Raw genomic sequence first — 13,659 nt, 5'->3', positions numbered from 1 at the left:
TAAAATGTAAAAAACATAGACCCTGTGTAGAATAGATAGTCTCCAGCAGGGGAGCAGTTGAGTCGTTGTGTCTGGATGTGTTTTAAACCGAGTCGAACTGATAAATGCTTCTTAACTACTGTGCTGTGAATATGCTTTGACCTTTCTCTCTCTCCCTCTCTCTCTCTCTCTCTCTCTCTCTCTCTGTGGTTCTTGCGTTCAGATCTTTAACTGGTTTTCTCTTGCAACATTGGGAACAATCTGTTTTCACACTGTTAGATGACATTCTGTGTTTGGAGACATTCTTGTATTGTTTGTACGATTGTTTGTTACTGTTTGTACGACAGAAATCTATCAAAAGAAGCTTGTCTTTTGAAACACTGACAAACAATAAAACAGACAAAGTCTTGAGCTCATATTTCTCCATTTGGTGCTCTTTCTCTGTGACGACACGCTCTGCATCAGTCCGCCATTCCTGTTTAATTACCCAGGCTTTTGCAGACAGTGAAGTTTGGGGCTGGGGTTTTTCACCTGTATAAGAGATGATCTGTGTTGTGATTGATGTTGTGATGGTAACATTGTCTTACTAGGTATTATTCCTCTTTTAGAGCCCAGTACACCTGCGAGTCCAGTGAGGGTAAAGCGCAAGAGTTCTCGAGTGAGTGATGAGTACAGACTGTTCACTGCTGGGTTCGGGTCTTTCTCTTGAAATGATGGTTGCTTTATGGGTCTCTAACTCACTTAAAAGGCTTCTGTGCTTACACTTGTGTGCTAATAGGTGACTGACTCAAAAAATACATCTCAAAAATGTTTGTTTTTTTCTCACATTTTCTCTTTACAAAATCACATTGGGTGGTTGACGAATTTCCTATAATTAAGTTAACTTGAGAAATCATGCTAGAATCATGTTAACATCCTCCTAGTTACTCATTAATCATGTAAACAACATGATAGTAACATGCCAATCATGTGAGAAACATGCTAGCAATTTGTTAATAATGGTAGAAACATGCTAGCATAATGCTAATCGTGCTAGCAACATGCTAATAATGTTAGAAACATGCTAGAAACTTGGTAATCAAGTTAGAATAATGCTAGTAACATGCTAATCATGCAAGAAACATGCTAGCAACTTGTTAATAATGGTAGAAACATGTTATAAACATGCTAGTAAGATGCTAATCATGTTAGACACATGCTATCAACTTGCTAATCATGTTAAAACTTGCTAGCAATTTGGTAATCATGTTAGAAACATGCAAACAACATGCTTATCATGCTAATCATGTTAAAAACATGCTTGCAACTAGTGAATCATGCTAGAAACATGCTAGCATAATGCTAATCGTGCTAGCAACATGCTAATAATGTTAGAAACATGTTAGAAACTTGGTAATCAAGTTAGAATAATGCAAGTAACATGCTAATCATGCTAGACACATGCTATCAACTTGCTAATCATGCTAGAAACATACAAGCAACTTGTTGATCATGTTAGAAAACATGCTAGCAACATGCTAATCATGCTAGCAACATGCTTATAATGTTAGAAACATGCCTGCAACTAGTTAATCATGCTAGAAACATGCTAGCAACTTGCTAATCATGTTAAAAACTTGCTAGCAACTTGGTAATCATGTTAGAAACATACAAGCTACTTGTTAATCATGTTAGAAACATGCTAGCATAATGCTAATCGTGCTAACAACATGCTAATAATGTTAGAAACATGCTAGAAACTTGGTAATCAAGTTAGAATAATGCTAGTAACATGTTAATCATGCAAGAAACATGCTAGCAACTTGTTAATAATGGTAGAAGCATGTTATAAACATGCTAGTAAGATGCTAATCATGCTAGACACATGCTATCAACTTGCTAATCATGCTAGAAACATACAAGCAACTTGTTAGAATCATGTTGTTGATCATGTTAGAAAACATGCTAGTAAGATGCTAATCATGCTAGCAACATGCCTGCAACTAGTTAATCATGCGAGAAACATGCTAGCAACTTGTTAATAATGGTAGAAACATGTTAGAAACAATCTAGCAACACGCTAATAATGTTAGACACATGCTATCAACTTGCTAATCATGCTAGAAACATACAAGCAACTTGTTGATCATGTTAGAAACATGCTAGCAACATGCTAATCATGTTAAAACTTGCTAGCAACTTGGTAGTCAAGTTAGAAACATGCTAGTAACATGCTAATCATGCTAGACACATGCTAGCAACTTGTTAATAATGGTAGAAACATGTTAGAAACATGCTAGCAACTTGCTAATCATGCTAGAAACATACAAGCAACTTGTTGATCATTTTAGAAACATGCTAGCAACAAGCTTATCATGCTAACAACAATTTCTTATCAAAATATTACCTTATCTGTTGTTAAATAGTTTTAGATTGAGTAAAATCAGTTATATCGCAATACTGTTGTAACTGCTCAACATTTCATGTTAACTGCCCAATCACTGATTTATTTATTTATTTATTATGGGGAAGTTTTGCAGTATATGCTGGGATATCACATGATACTATACTACATTTAAATTAAATTCTGTTATTAAAATTAAGAGTCCTGTGTTATATTAGGCGTCTTTAAACACTATGTACTTGAAAATAAAATAATGCATTGTTAGGCACAATGTACCTATTGTATTCATGTTGAATTGCAAAACACATTTAAGTGAGATACAGGTAATGTTAGGGACTGGTTTGGTTTTAAAAACCGGTATGTACTCAATGAGTGCATTATATTAAATTATTAATTTAAACTCAAGTACATAGTAGTTAAGGACGCTTAATATAAAGTGACTCCTAATGAATCACTTGCTGGTGTTACAGGGGAATGAAAGCAGAAGAGGGAATCAACTGGTGTCTCTGAGTAACTCCAGTATAGTTGTTCTGTGCTAACTTGTTTGGTTTTGCAGGCGTCACCACGAGTGCTGTCACCTTTCGGGAGTTTCCGCACATGGCTCTACACACCTCCAAAACATTAACCAGCTGTCCGCCCTCAGAGACTCTAGCAGGACATGAATGACTGTGATGAAGATTTTACTCATCTCAGAGGATAATATATGAACTTATTTAAATACTTGTGGGCTTTTTAGATTTTAAGCTTTTAATGGTTCTTTTGTTGTTTTAAAAGTTGGCATCCCTGAGTGGAGTTAAGCAGCTTTGATTCCCAGGATTTGCTTCTCATAATTAAAGAGAGATTTATTCAGAATTCTTGATATCTGTGCAATCTGTGGATTTTAACTATGTGAATAAAATGTCTAATTCACATGGAACCATTTTGTAATAAATCTATGATGACAGTGACATCTAGTGAGCACAAGCTACACTCTTAAAAATAACGGTGCTTCACAATGCCATAGAAGAACCTTTAACATCTGAAGAACCTTTCTGTTTCACAAAAGGTTCTTTGTGGCGAAAGAAGATTCTTCAGATTATAAAAAGGCAAGAAAGAGATGGTTCTTTAAAGAACCTTTGAATGGTACTTTGTGGAACCAAGAAGGGTTCTTCTATGGCATCGCTGTGAACAACCTTTTAAAGCACCTTTATTTTTAAGAGTGTACACAAAAATGGATGAAAGAGTTCAGGAATTCAGAAATTATGTTCCTTGATTTTTGAAAATGCTTGAGAGAACTTAGATTTTAATATCAACACCTGGGATATACAATGATTTAGAAATATTAATTTCTGCAACAACTTTGCGACTTCAACCATCAAAATTTAAGAAAATATCCAAAATACATTCTTAAAGGAACACTCCACTTTTTTGGGAATAGGCTCATTCTCCAACTCCCCCTGAGTTCATAAGTTGAGTTTTACCGTTTTGAAATCCATCCATACATGATATAACTACAGAAGAGTCAAGTTTTAAATAGGACAAATATGGAAACTCGTTGGTCATTTTTGAACGCGATGCTACTGGTCTAATAGGATTCAATGATCTATGCTAAGCTATGCTAAAAGTGATATCGCCAGAACAGGAGAACGGCTGAATGGATTTCAAAATGGTAAAACTCAACTTATTAATTTGGGGGGAGTTGGAGAATGAGCCTATTTCCAAAAAAAGTGGGGTGTTCCTTTAAAAATAAAGGTTCTTTACTGGCATCAGTGGTTCCATGAAGAACCTTGAACATCCATGGAACCTTTCAAATGCAAAAAAGGTACTTTAGATTTTTTTAAATGTTCTTCAAATGGGTTCTTTAAAGAACTGTTCACTGAAAGGTTTCTGGGATAAACTAAAAATGATTCTTCTATGGCATCACTGCAAAAACACCCTTTTGGAACCTTTTATTTTTTGTCAATATTTGGAATTGGACCTTTCATTGAGTTCAATTCTTGGATCTTTCAATTGCCATTTTTTAGAGACCATATTCACTGGCTTGATGAGCCATTTCATGTTGTAATATTTCCTGTTGATTCAGGAAGTTGGGGCAGGATGTTTTGATTATATGTTTTATAATAGGTAGAAACCCCTCACTTGAGATTTTGCTTTCTAAAACTATGGTTGGTTTATCTTAACCCATAAGAACCCGGACCGATTTCTCCTTATAGGAAAATTATGAGGCATATAATACAGACCAAATGGACCACTTATAACATGTTTCTGCAGTTGTTTTTGAAATGCAACCCTTCTTTGTGAAAGATCTGTAATGTTACATATTCATAATTCTACCTTTTTTGGTATATGGTTGTTCATGTTTTTTTTTTCATAACTTGAACTAAATAAAAATAAATAACTACCTCACACTGGAGGTCAACATGTTAAACATGCACATAACATTGCAATAATTTGTATATTGTGCAATAAAACTGTAACTATAAAAATAGTTTCAAAATACATTTCATTAACAATTTATTTAATGTGACATTATTTTAAATGTTCTTTTTGTTAATATATTCTTTGAAATGAGCAGTAGAAAATATATAACACTAAAAAAAATTTAATCAGCTAAATTAATTGAGCAGTTTATTAGCATTTTTCTTAATGTGACAAATATGTCACATCAAAATTCCACCTATTGTTTTAAGGCTAACAGCCCGATGTGACATATATGTCACCACAATATCTTCGTAACTTGTTTTATATCAGTTTGTTCAAGAAATGTATTAAAATCAGGGTAAGTGTAATCTAGGATGTGTTATTAAAACATTAGAATAGTTGAATGGGTTGAAACATACCTTTAGTAACAAAAACAAGCATCTTTAAAAATTGCTGACACTGCAACATGTGCTCACCAGACAGTCCACCATTTTGGAAATGTTGCCATGACAACAAAAAATGCACACATTTTCACGTAACTGAAACTGGATGTTACTTATGTGTCACTTTGGGATTTCCTGAGTTGAAAATGAGGGATAATGCTTTAAAAAGACCTCTCCAGATAATCACAATTGTTTGTGACACCCGCGTCACAGTGGGTCTTTATGGGTTTTAAAAGATTACTGAAAATTGTTTTGGCATTAGCATTTCATGAGGCATGGATAAAGCATTCCATTGAATATTTGTCCCAAAAAAATCTTAAGACTTTTGTTTAATAAGCAAGTGTGTGCATATTTAAGATATTATTTGGTATATTTTTATTTTCATACAGCAGACCATCCGTCTGATAAAAGAAAGGTAAATGTTAGCCTTATTAAATCAAAAGTGAAAGCATTCAGAAATCATGTTACCTTCATTTTCCATTTCTCTTAAATCACTGGGTTAACTCTTGTGACTAGAGGACTTGCACATGTGACATTTTTAGTATTTACTTGAGGTCACAAAGCAGGCTTATTCATGAAACAGAGATATTATTGACCTGAGACTGAACATTTCACATCTTCGTCTGTTCTGAATTCACTCCAGAGGTATGTCATTCATTTAAGTGCATTTTAACATGTTATAGTCAAATTGACTAAATATTACTATATATTAGTATGTAATAATAGTACACACAAAAGGTGTTTTAAAAGGTTCTTCACAGGATGCCATAGAATAAACATTAAGTCAAATGTCATTTAAAAACTCTCTATTTCTTACCATTTCATAATCTGAAGAACCTTATTTCGCCACAAAAACAGAAAGGTTCTTTATAGAAACATTTAGACAAAAAGGTTCTTGTATGGCATCGTGAAACACCTTTATTTTTAATAGTGTAGGTCTAACGGAAATTAGAACAGCACTTCCTGTTAAATTTATTATAATTATTACAACTATTATGGTTGTTTCATTATTTTATTATCAAAAACAAGTGTTAACTTTACTATATACTTGTAAAGAATGCTGTTTCTCTTTCGTGACGTGATTTTAATATTACATGAAACCTGATCTCAGATGAGTGCGGGTGTCAATAGAAACACAAGCTCAACAGCAACGCGTCGTCTGAAGCAGGATTACCTCAGGATAAGGAAAGACCCTGTGCCTTACTTCTGTGCTGAACCTCTGCCCTCCAACATACTGGAATGGTACGAATGTTTCTGAATTACATCAGGACAGGATTAACGTTTTGTCAGTGTTTTTGGCACTGATATATTTGTAGATATGTTTTGATGCCCTATTTGACCGCTCCAAGCGCGTAGATGCGTCCGCCATCTTGAAACGGTCAACTTTACGTCATTCACCATACAACGGCAAACGCCACCATTTAAAAACAAATTCATTAGCTGGGAAGAAATCTGAAGGAGGTTTTGAAATGCTGGATTATATAGATATGAATAATAATTACAGGAGTAATTGGGTCAAAAGGTGTGTGACTGATCCTGATCCAATATGGTTTCTTATTCCACATAAGATTTTTTATGGTGGGTGGTCTTGGTTTTCTTTTGTCTTGTAACTTTTTGCCCTCTAAATTACCCATAAATTGTCTAAATTCAATGAGCAAGCATTCCCCTCTTGGCATAGAAATTGTGCTTTGTGCATAATTTTTTCTCCTCACAGAATGAAAATTTGGAATAACGCGCCCTGCTGAAAAAAACAGCTAATACCAGCCTAGGCTGGTTGGCTGGTCTTAGCTGGTTTAAGCTGGAAGTAGCTGGTTTTAGCTGGTGGTTTCCCAACCTGACCAGCTAATTCATGACCAAAACCCCTCTAAAACCAGCCTACTGACCAACTATGACCAGCTAAAACCAGCCAACCAGCCTAGGCTGGTTTTAGCTGTTTTGTTCACCAGGGGAATTGATTACAGTTAAAGGCAAGAGTTTATTTTTTGAGAAATGGTTGGATCACAGGCTTTTTGTGTTTTTTTAGACTAGTGGTAAGAAAACACCCAAAAGACACTGTTAAGTGTTTCTTTTTTGGCACTTTATCTATTTTTGTCAATAGATTTCAATTACAATACAGATTTTTAAAGGCTGTTTTCTCAAAATGAACTTTTTCTCACTTCACTTTAGTAGCACTTACACACACCAAACTTGGCATTTTTATTCCTGTCTATATCCTGAAGGTTTTTAGGGGGGTTTTTTCATATATAATTTGCTTGATTTTATGCTGTCATTTTATTCCCCCAAAAATTGGAAAATACATTTTTACAAATATCAATTTGTATTCTATTCACCTGCAAGTGTCTCACCCTATTATACTTATTAATGTACTGTGATTTATTTGATTCTTCTTTAAGAATTTACTCTTATGACTTTCCTATAAAATTTAAAGAATTTTCTGTAGTAATCAAAGCGATTCCCTCTGGACTTATTCATTTAATGTGCTGCCACCTGACTTATTATAAAGTTGACAATAAAGATTGTAATTTCCTTATGAATGGTAAAATTGTATTTGATAGAAAAATGCAAAGTCTTTAAAGATTTAAAAAAAAAGTTATTCCAAGAGGAAAAAATTATTGGAATTCCATCCTAAAGGATGTTAATTGGAGAAAAGCTTGACTGCTTCCTTACAAATTTGGTATTTCAAACAAGGTAAGAGAAATTCACCTGAAGATTTTACACAAAAAGCATCCAACCAACCTCTAACGTTATGGATATTGGAAAAGAATGTTCTTTTTGTAACAGTTTTGAGGAGTCTTCATCTGTTTGTTGATTGCCAGAGTGCACAATAATTTTGGAAAGATTGTTTTTCTGCTTTTTCAGTCAAAATTAATCTAATAATAACAATTATTAATCTAATAATAATTATTTATTCACAATTTTGTAAATTTTATCATCTTGAATGGCAGTTTTTTTATTCTTAAGTGTAGATTGTCAAAACCCCCTCCTTAATACAAAGTTTTCTCGAACAAACTCACTTTTTTAATGTCTCCCAAAGTTGTGAAAAATGCAAAAGCTATGTCCATTGTAATAAAAATATTACAAATCTATATTTGGCGTCTTGTGAATGTCTTCCCTGTTTTGTTTTTGGTCCTTTAACCATCTTTGGAGCTTGTTTTTGATGCCTGTTTTTTTGTAATCATGTTTTTTACATAAAAAAAAAAAACCAACAGCTGCAGGTTTCGAATACTCAGTGATTACTGTGGTGAATGATGACAAACGAACCTGAAACAGTCGCTAATGAGGCATCTGCATAAATATCTATGGATATATTAGTCAAAATAATTAGATATGAATATCTATTTGCTCTCTAGTCTAGAGTGAATAAATAAAAAATATATTGTGAAATACATCTTTGTTCAGTATTAATACCTTGAAATGTTTGTTAATGGCCTCGCTCATGTTCCACAGGCATTATGTTGTTCGTGGACCTGATAAAACCCCTTATGAGGGTAGGTGTCAATACTTTCACTTGAATGCGTTTCTATATTCATTATTTACACTTATTTCATCTTGTGTTAATGATGTGTTTGTAATGTCTATTTAAGGTGGCTACTATCATGGCAAATTGATATTTCCTCAAGAATTTCCTTTCAAGCCACCCAGTATTTACATGATAACCCCTAATGGGAGATTCCTGTGCAACACACGGTGAGCTCAATAACATCATGAACATTACTGCGAATGTCGCTGCGGCTCATGCCAACTATCTGCTCCTGTTTGCTTCTGCAGGCTGTGTCTGTCCATTAGTGATTTCCATCCTGACACGTGGAATCCCGCCTGGTCCGTCTCTACCATACTCACCGCACTGCTGAGCTTCATGGTGGAAAGCATTCCCACACTGGGAAGCATAGAGACGTCGGACTTCACCGTATGTACACTGAAAGCACAAACACGTTTTTTGCTGAACGTATAGGCTGTATATGGGGCATTCTACAGAATTGGTGCAAGCTGCTGTCCCACAACCAAAAAAACACATTCAAAAAGCATTTTGAATTAAGTATTAAAATCTTAGATGTTTACTAAGATCCTTCTATTTATCTACTGAAACCCACAATACTATTAAAAGTATTAGTAAGCATAATCATCATTAAAGAGGTCATCGGATGCCCATTTTTCACAAGTTCATACGATTCTTTAGGGTCTTAATAAAAAGTCCATAACATACTTTGGTTAAAAATTCTCAACAGTAGTGTAAAAAAACACCCTTGTACCTTGTCAAAATCAGCTCTGCGAAAAATCAACTCATTTTATTGCATGGTCCCTTTAAATGCAAATGAGCTCTGCTTGCCCCGCCCCTCTCTGCTGAGGGATCATGAGCCGTAATGTTTACTTTAGCTGCATTTAGACGCGTTTAGACGCAAAACTTGCCAACAAGCACATTATTAAGAAAGGCCGTTTGCAAAGATGCATAAAAAACCCTTATACTCACTTCTGCTGTGGGTGAAGCTGCATCAGGAATGATTTGCACGAACATAGACGCATATGTAGATCAGGATCGGCGCTTTCAATTTTAAAAATGAAAGTAATGTTAATCCTCTGCATCTTCAGCAGCTCAGATGTTGGGAGTAAATGACTACTGCTATGTTCACACAATGGCGATCGGAGTCGGACTGTTTGAGCTCGGTGAGGGCGGGTCTAAGATAAGGCGCTCATGTCAATCAACTATCGTGGGAGTGGCCTCTGTCTTTGTGTCGTCACACCCACAAGAAGCTGAGAATGACCTGATTTTAAAAAAGGGATATTACTTTTATTTAAAAAAAAAGATTTAAAAAATACCACTGGAGGGATTTTTATTATTGTAGGGTGGCTGTGTACACAAACTGCCAACACACATTAATGTTCAAACAACATGTAAAAGTGAGTTTTGCATCCGATGACCCCTTTAAGCTAAAATCATCATTTATTGCGTACTTTCAATTGGGAGGTGGCTGTCCCGAACCATTGAAATTTTTTCCATTGCTGTTTTTAAACGTATCTTTTCGAGTCCTTTCAAAAAAAGTTCAAAAAATATATATTTTATATTTTCTTTGTAAAAAATGTGTCCCACACTTCCATGTCATTACTGAAACAGTGTGGCCCGGTTTCACAGACAAGGCTTAGACTAAGTCAACTATTAGTAGTTCAATTAGGACATTTAAGACATTTTTATAAACGTGCTTAGAAAAAAACATTACTGGTGTGCATCTTGAGGCAAAACAAAGGCACATTTTTAGATAAGTCAGTGCAGGCTTCTTTCAGTTAAAACAGCTCAGACTTACATTTTAGTCTAGGACTAGGCTTAACCTTTGTCTGTGAAACCGGGGGTGTATGTTTTAGTCCATTGGCTGAGACTGATTTTAACTACACCCCTACATTTATGATCGGGAAATATTCCTGTGTCTCTCTCACTCATAGCTACATGCTGAATAGATAGGCCCCATCATTTTGAGGTAAATGTGTTCTAAAAGTCTGAAAAATCTGTAACTTTAAGGAACGTCAAAACCAAACAGCTTTTTTATGCACATGTTTTGGGAGTTATATAGCTTTGTGGGTAACACTTTATAATAAGGTTCATTAGTTAACATGAATTAATAATGAACTGCACTTATACAGCATTTATTAATCTTTGTTAATGTTAATTTCAACATTTACTAATACATTATTAAAATCTTGTTAATGTTAGTTAATGCAGTGTGAACTAACATGAACAAACAATAAACAACTGTATTTATGTTAACTAACGTTAATAAAGATTAGTAAATACAGTAACAAATGTATTGCTCATGGTTAGTTCATGTTAGTTAGTAGTTTAACTAATGTTTAACTAATGAACCTTATTGTAAAGTGTTACCGTTTTGTGTGATTAACATCTTTGATCCAGGTTCAAAAGTATCTAAAATTGTCAAAAGGTAACACAAAATTTTTTTACAGTGATGCAAATTTGTAGTATTTTAGTATGATTTAGTAGTGTTTTAAGGTTGGATAAAAATTTTCCATTTTCTTGTAAAAAATGTCTGTTCCCCTGTTTTCTTTTGAAAAACTATTTTATTCAACCGAGAAACGTTGCATTCTCTCACAAAACATTGTTCTTCTTGCAAAACTATTCCGCTCCCCTTGCTCTTGCAAAACTATTAAGTTCCCCTGTGAAACTTTGCATTCGCTCACAACTGTTTTGTTCCCTTAAGAACGTTCCCCTTTGCTTTCTTTTCCGTTCCTGAGAAACTTTGCTCACAAAAACACTGAAAATATATGTTTTTTCCTTACACCTCATTATTTCCATTTCAAACACATCTGGGGACAAAGAGTTTCTCAGTGGAACCAAAAAGCACTAATATAATTACTCCATCCTACATATGTGACCCTGGACCACAAAACCAGTCTTAAGTCGCTGGGGTATATTTGTAGCAATAGCCAAAAATACATTGCATGGGTCAAAATTATTGATTTTTCTTTTATGCCAAAAATCATTAAGAAATTAAGTAAAGTTCATGTTCCATGGAGATTTTTTGTAAAATTCCAACTGTAAACATATCAAAATGTAATTTTTGATTTGTAATATGCATTGTTAAGAACCTAATTTGGACAACTTTAAAGGTGATTTTCTCAGTCTTTTTGATTTTTTTGCATCCTCAGATTTCTGATTTCAAATAGATGTATCTCAGCCAAATATTGTCCTATCCTAACAAACCATACATCAATAGAAAGCTTATTTATTGAGCTTTCATATGATGTATAAATCTCAGTTTTGTCAAATTTAACCTTATGACTGGTTTTGTGGTCCAGGGTCACATATTAGTTTATACTCATTCTTTTTTTATTTGTATGTTCATCTGTCAGAAAAGACAGCTGTCTGTGCAAAGCTTGGCCTACAACCTGCAGGACAGAGTTTTCTGTGAGCTGTTTCCTATGGTTGTGGAGGTAAATCTGACTCTGAAATAAGCTTTAAACAAAATGTGTGTTCATTTAGGTACACATACTAATGCTTTTCTCCTTTACCTACAGGAGATCAAGCTGAAGCAATTGACTCAGGAACACCTAAGTGTGCGATTACATCCGAGAGATGAAGACTTTGGTGTTCCTCCTCATAATGTGGCTCGACGACCTTCTGCACATCACCAGCCAAAACCAAACCTCAGAGCTGGACTTGCAAACCTGTGTGTTATAGCTGGTTTGGTTGTGTGTGTTTACACAGTCAAGTTTGTGATACATCATATAGGCCAGGACTGAAAACAGACTTGAAAGCTCTTTGCATCACTTTTTCTTTAAACCAAAGTGAACTTCTGTTCAGAATACTAAGCTTGTCACAACCTTGTGGTAACGCAATGATAAAGCACGGTTTTTCATGAAATGACGCTTTGAGTGAAATCAAACACGGCAGTGTCTTCTCTCCCATGACACAGCGGAAAAGAAAACCAGCTTTTGTTATGTTCTTGATTAAGTGGCCACTACAGAAGAATTAGGTGTCAGCAGCATTTCTGTTTAGCCCCTCATTATCCGTGTTACAGTTCGTTCTCATCCTGTTTGTTTTTCTTTCGGGTCCTTGCACTTTCATAACAGTCATGCTATGCCAAATTCTGCTTTCAAAATCATTTCCCAACACTGACGGTTTGGTTAACGGGAAAAGATTGTTTTTTTGCATTGTTCATATTTCCTTGTAAGTTCTTTGTAAAGCCCTGCTGTCAGACATATGAAATTATGTGATTGCAAAATTATTCCTCATTTAGAATCAGAATTGGATAATACTTTTTACAAGAATATGTTTTGGTTGTCTCTTTTATTGCTGGGTTATTGTTTCTGCCTGCAAAAAACACAAACATATTTAACATTCTTTCAGATTCTTTCCGATTCTGCAGGTTGTAACTTAATAGCAGATCTAAGGTTTGAATCTGAATCAAAAGAAACCAAATGATTAAACTTAATTTAAAACTGATTTCAGTTGTACAAGCATTCAGTAAACATGAACATGACTACAAACTTTTACATTTACAGCACTGGTTCATTAGCAGTCAAAATGCATGTTGTTTTTTATTTAGTACTGACCTGAATGAGATATTTCACATACATGTTTAAATATAGTCCACAAGAGAAAATAATAGTTGAATTTATAACAATGACAAACAGTCAAACTGCCTGCTGTTCTTCAGAAAAATCCTTCAAATTCTTTGGTTTTCCAGCATTTTTGCAATGACTGTATGATTTTGAGATCCATCTTTTCACACTGAGGACAACTGAGGGACTCATATGCAACTATTACAGAAGGTTCAAACGCTCACTGATGCTCCAGAAGGAAACGCAATGCATTAAGAGCCAACTTTTGAAATTTGTAGATCAGGGTAAATTTAACTTATTTTGTCTTCTGGGAAACATGCGAGTATCTTCTGTAGCTTCTGAAGGGCAAGACTAAATGAAAAATATGAAAAAAAGTACACATCTTCA

The 13,659-nt window shown here is 34.6% G+C and overlaps 2 protein-coding genes across 2 annotated transcripts in view; both read left to right on the top strand.

The window, feature by feature from the left end:
* The window catches only part of acap3b (ArfGAP with coiled-coil, ankyrin repeat and PH domains 3b), a 235,515-nt gene that overhangs the window by 123,488 nt on the left and 98,368 nt on the right, over window positions 1-13,659 (top strand). The window lies entirely within an intron of this gene.
* LOC141294091 (ubiquitin-conjugating enzyme E2 J2-like) lies at window positions 5,762-13,153 on the top strand. The gene is made up of 7 exons (XM_073826175.1): window positions 5,762-5,850; window positions 6,317-6,447; window positions 8,653-8,693; window positions 8,790-8,892; window positions 8,974-9,112; window positions 12,061-12,141; window positions 12,226-13,153. The coding sequence occupies exons 2-7, from the start codon at window positions 6,317-6,319 to the stop codon at window positions 12,448-12,450; spliced, it is 720 nt and encodes a 239-aa protein (XP_073682276.1). The 5' UTR covers window positions 5,762-5,850; the 3' UTR covers window positions 12,451-13,153.

This window comes from Garra rufa, chromosome 20, assembly GCF_049309525.1.
Source record: "Garra rufa chromosome 20, GarRuf1.0, whole genome shotgun sequence".
Lineage (NCBI taxonomy): Eukaryota > Metazoa > Chordata > Actinopteri > Cypriniformes > Cyprinidae > Garra > Garra rufa.
The sequence above is the reverse complement of the archived record's forward strand: the minus strand, read 5'-3'. Positions and strand labels throughout refer to the sequence as shown.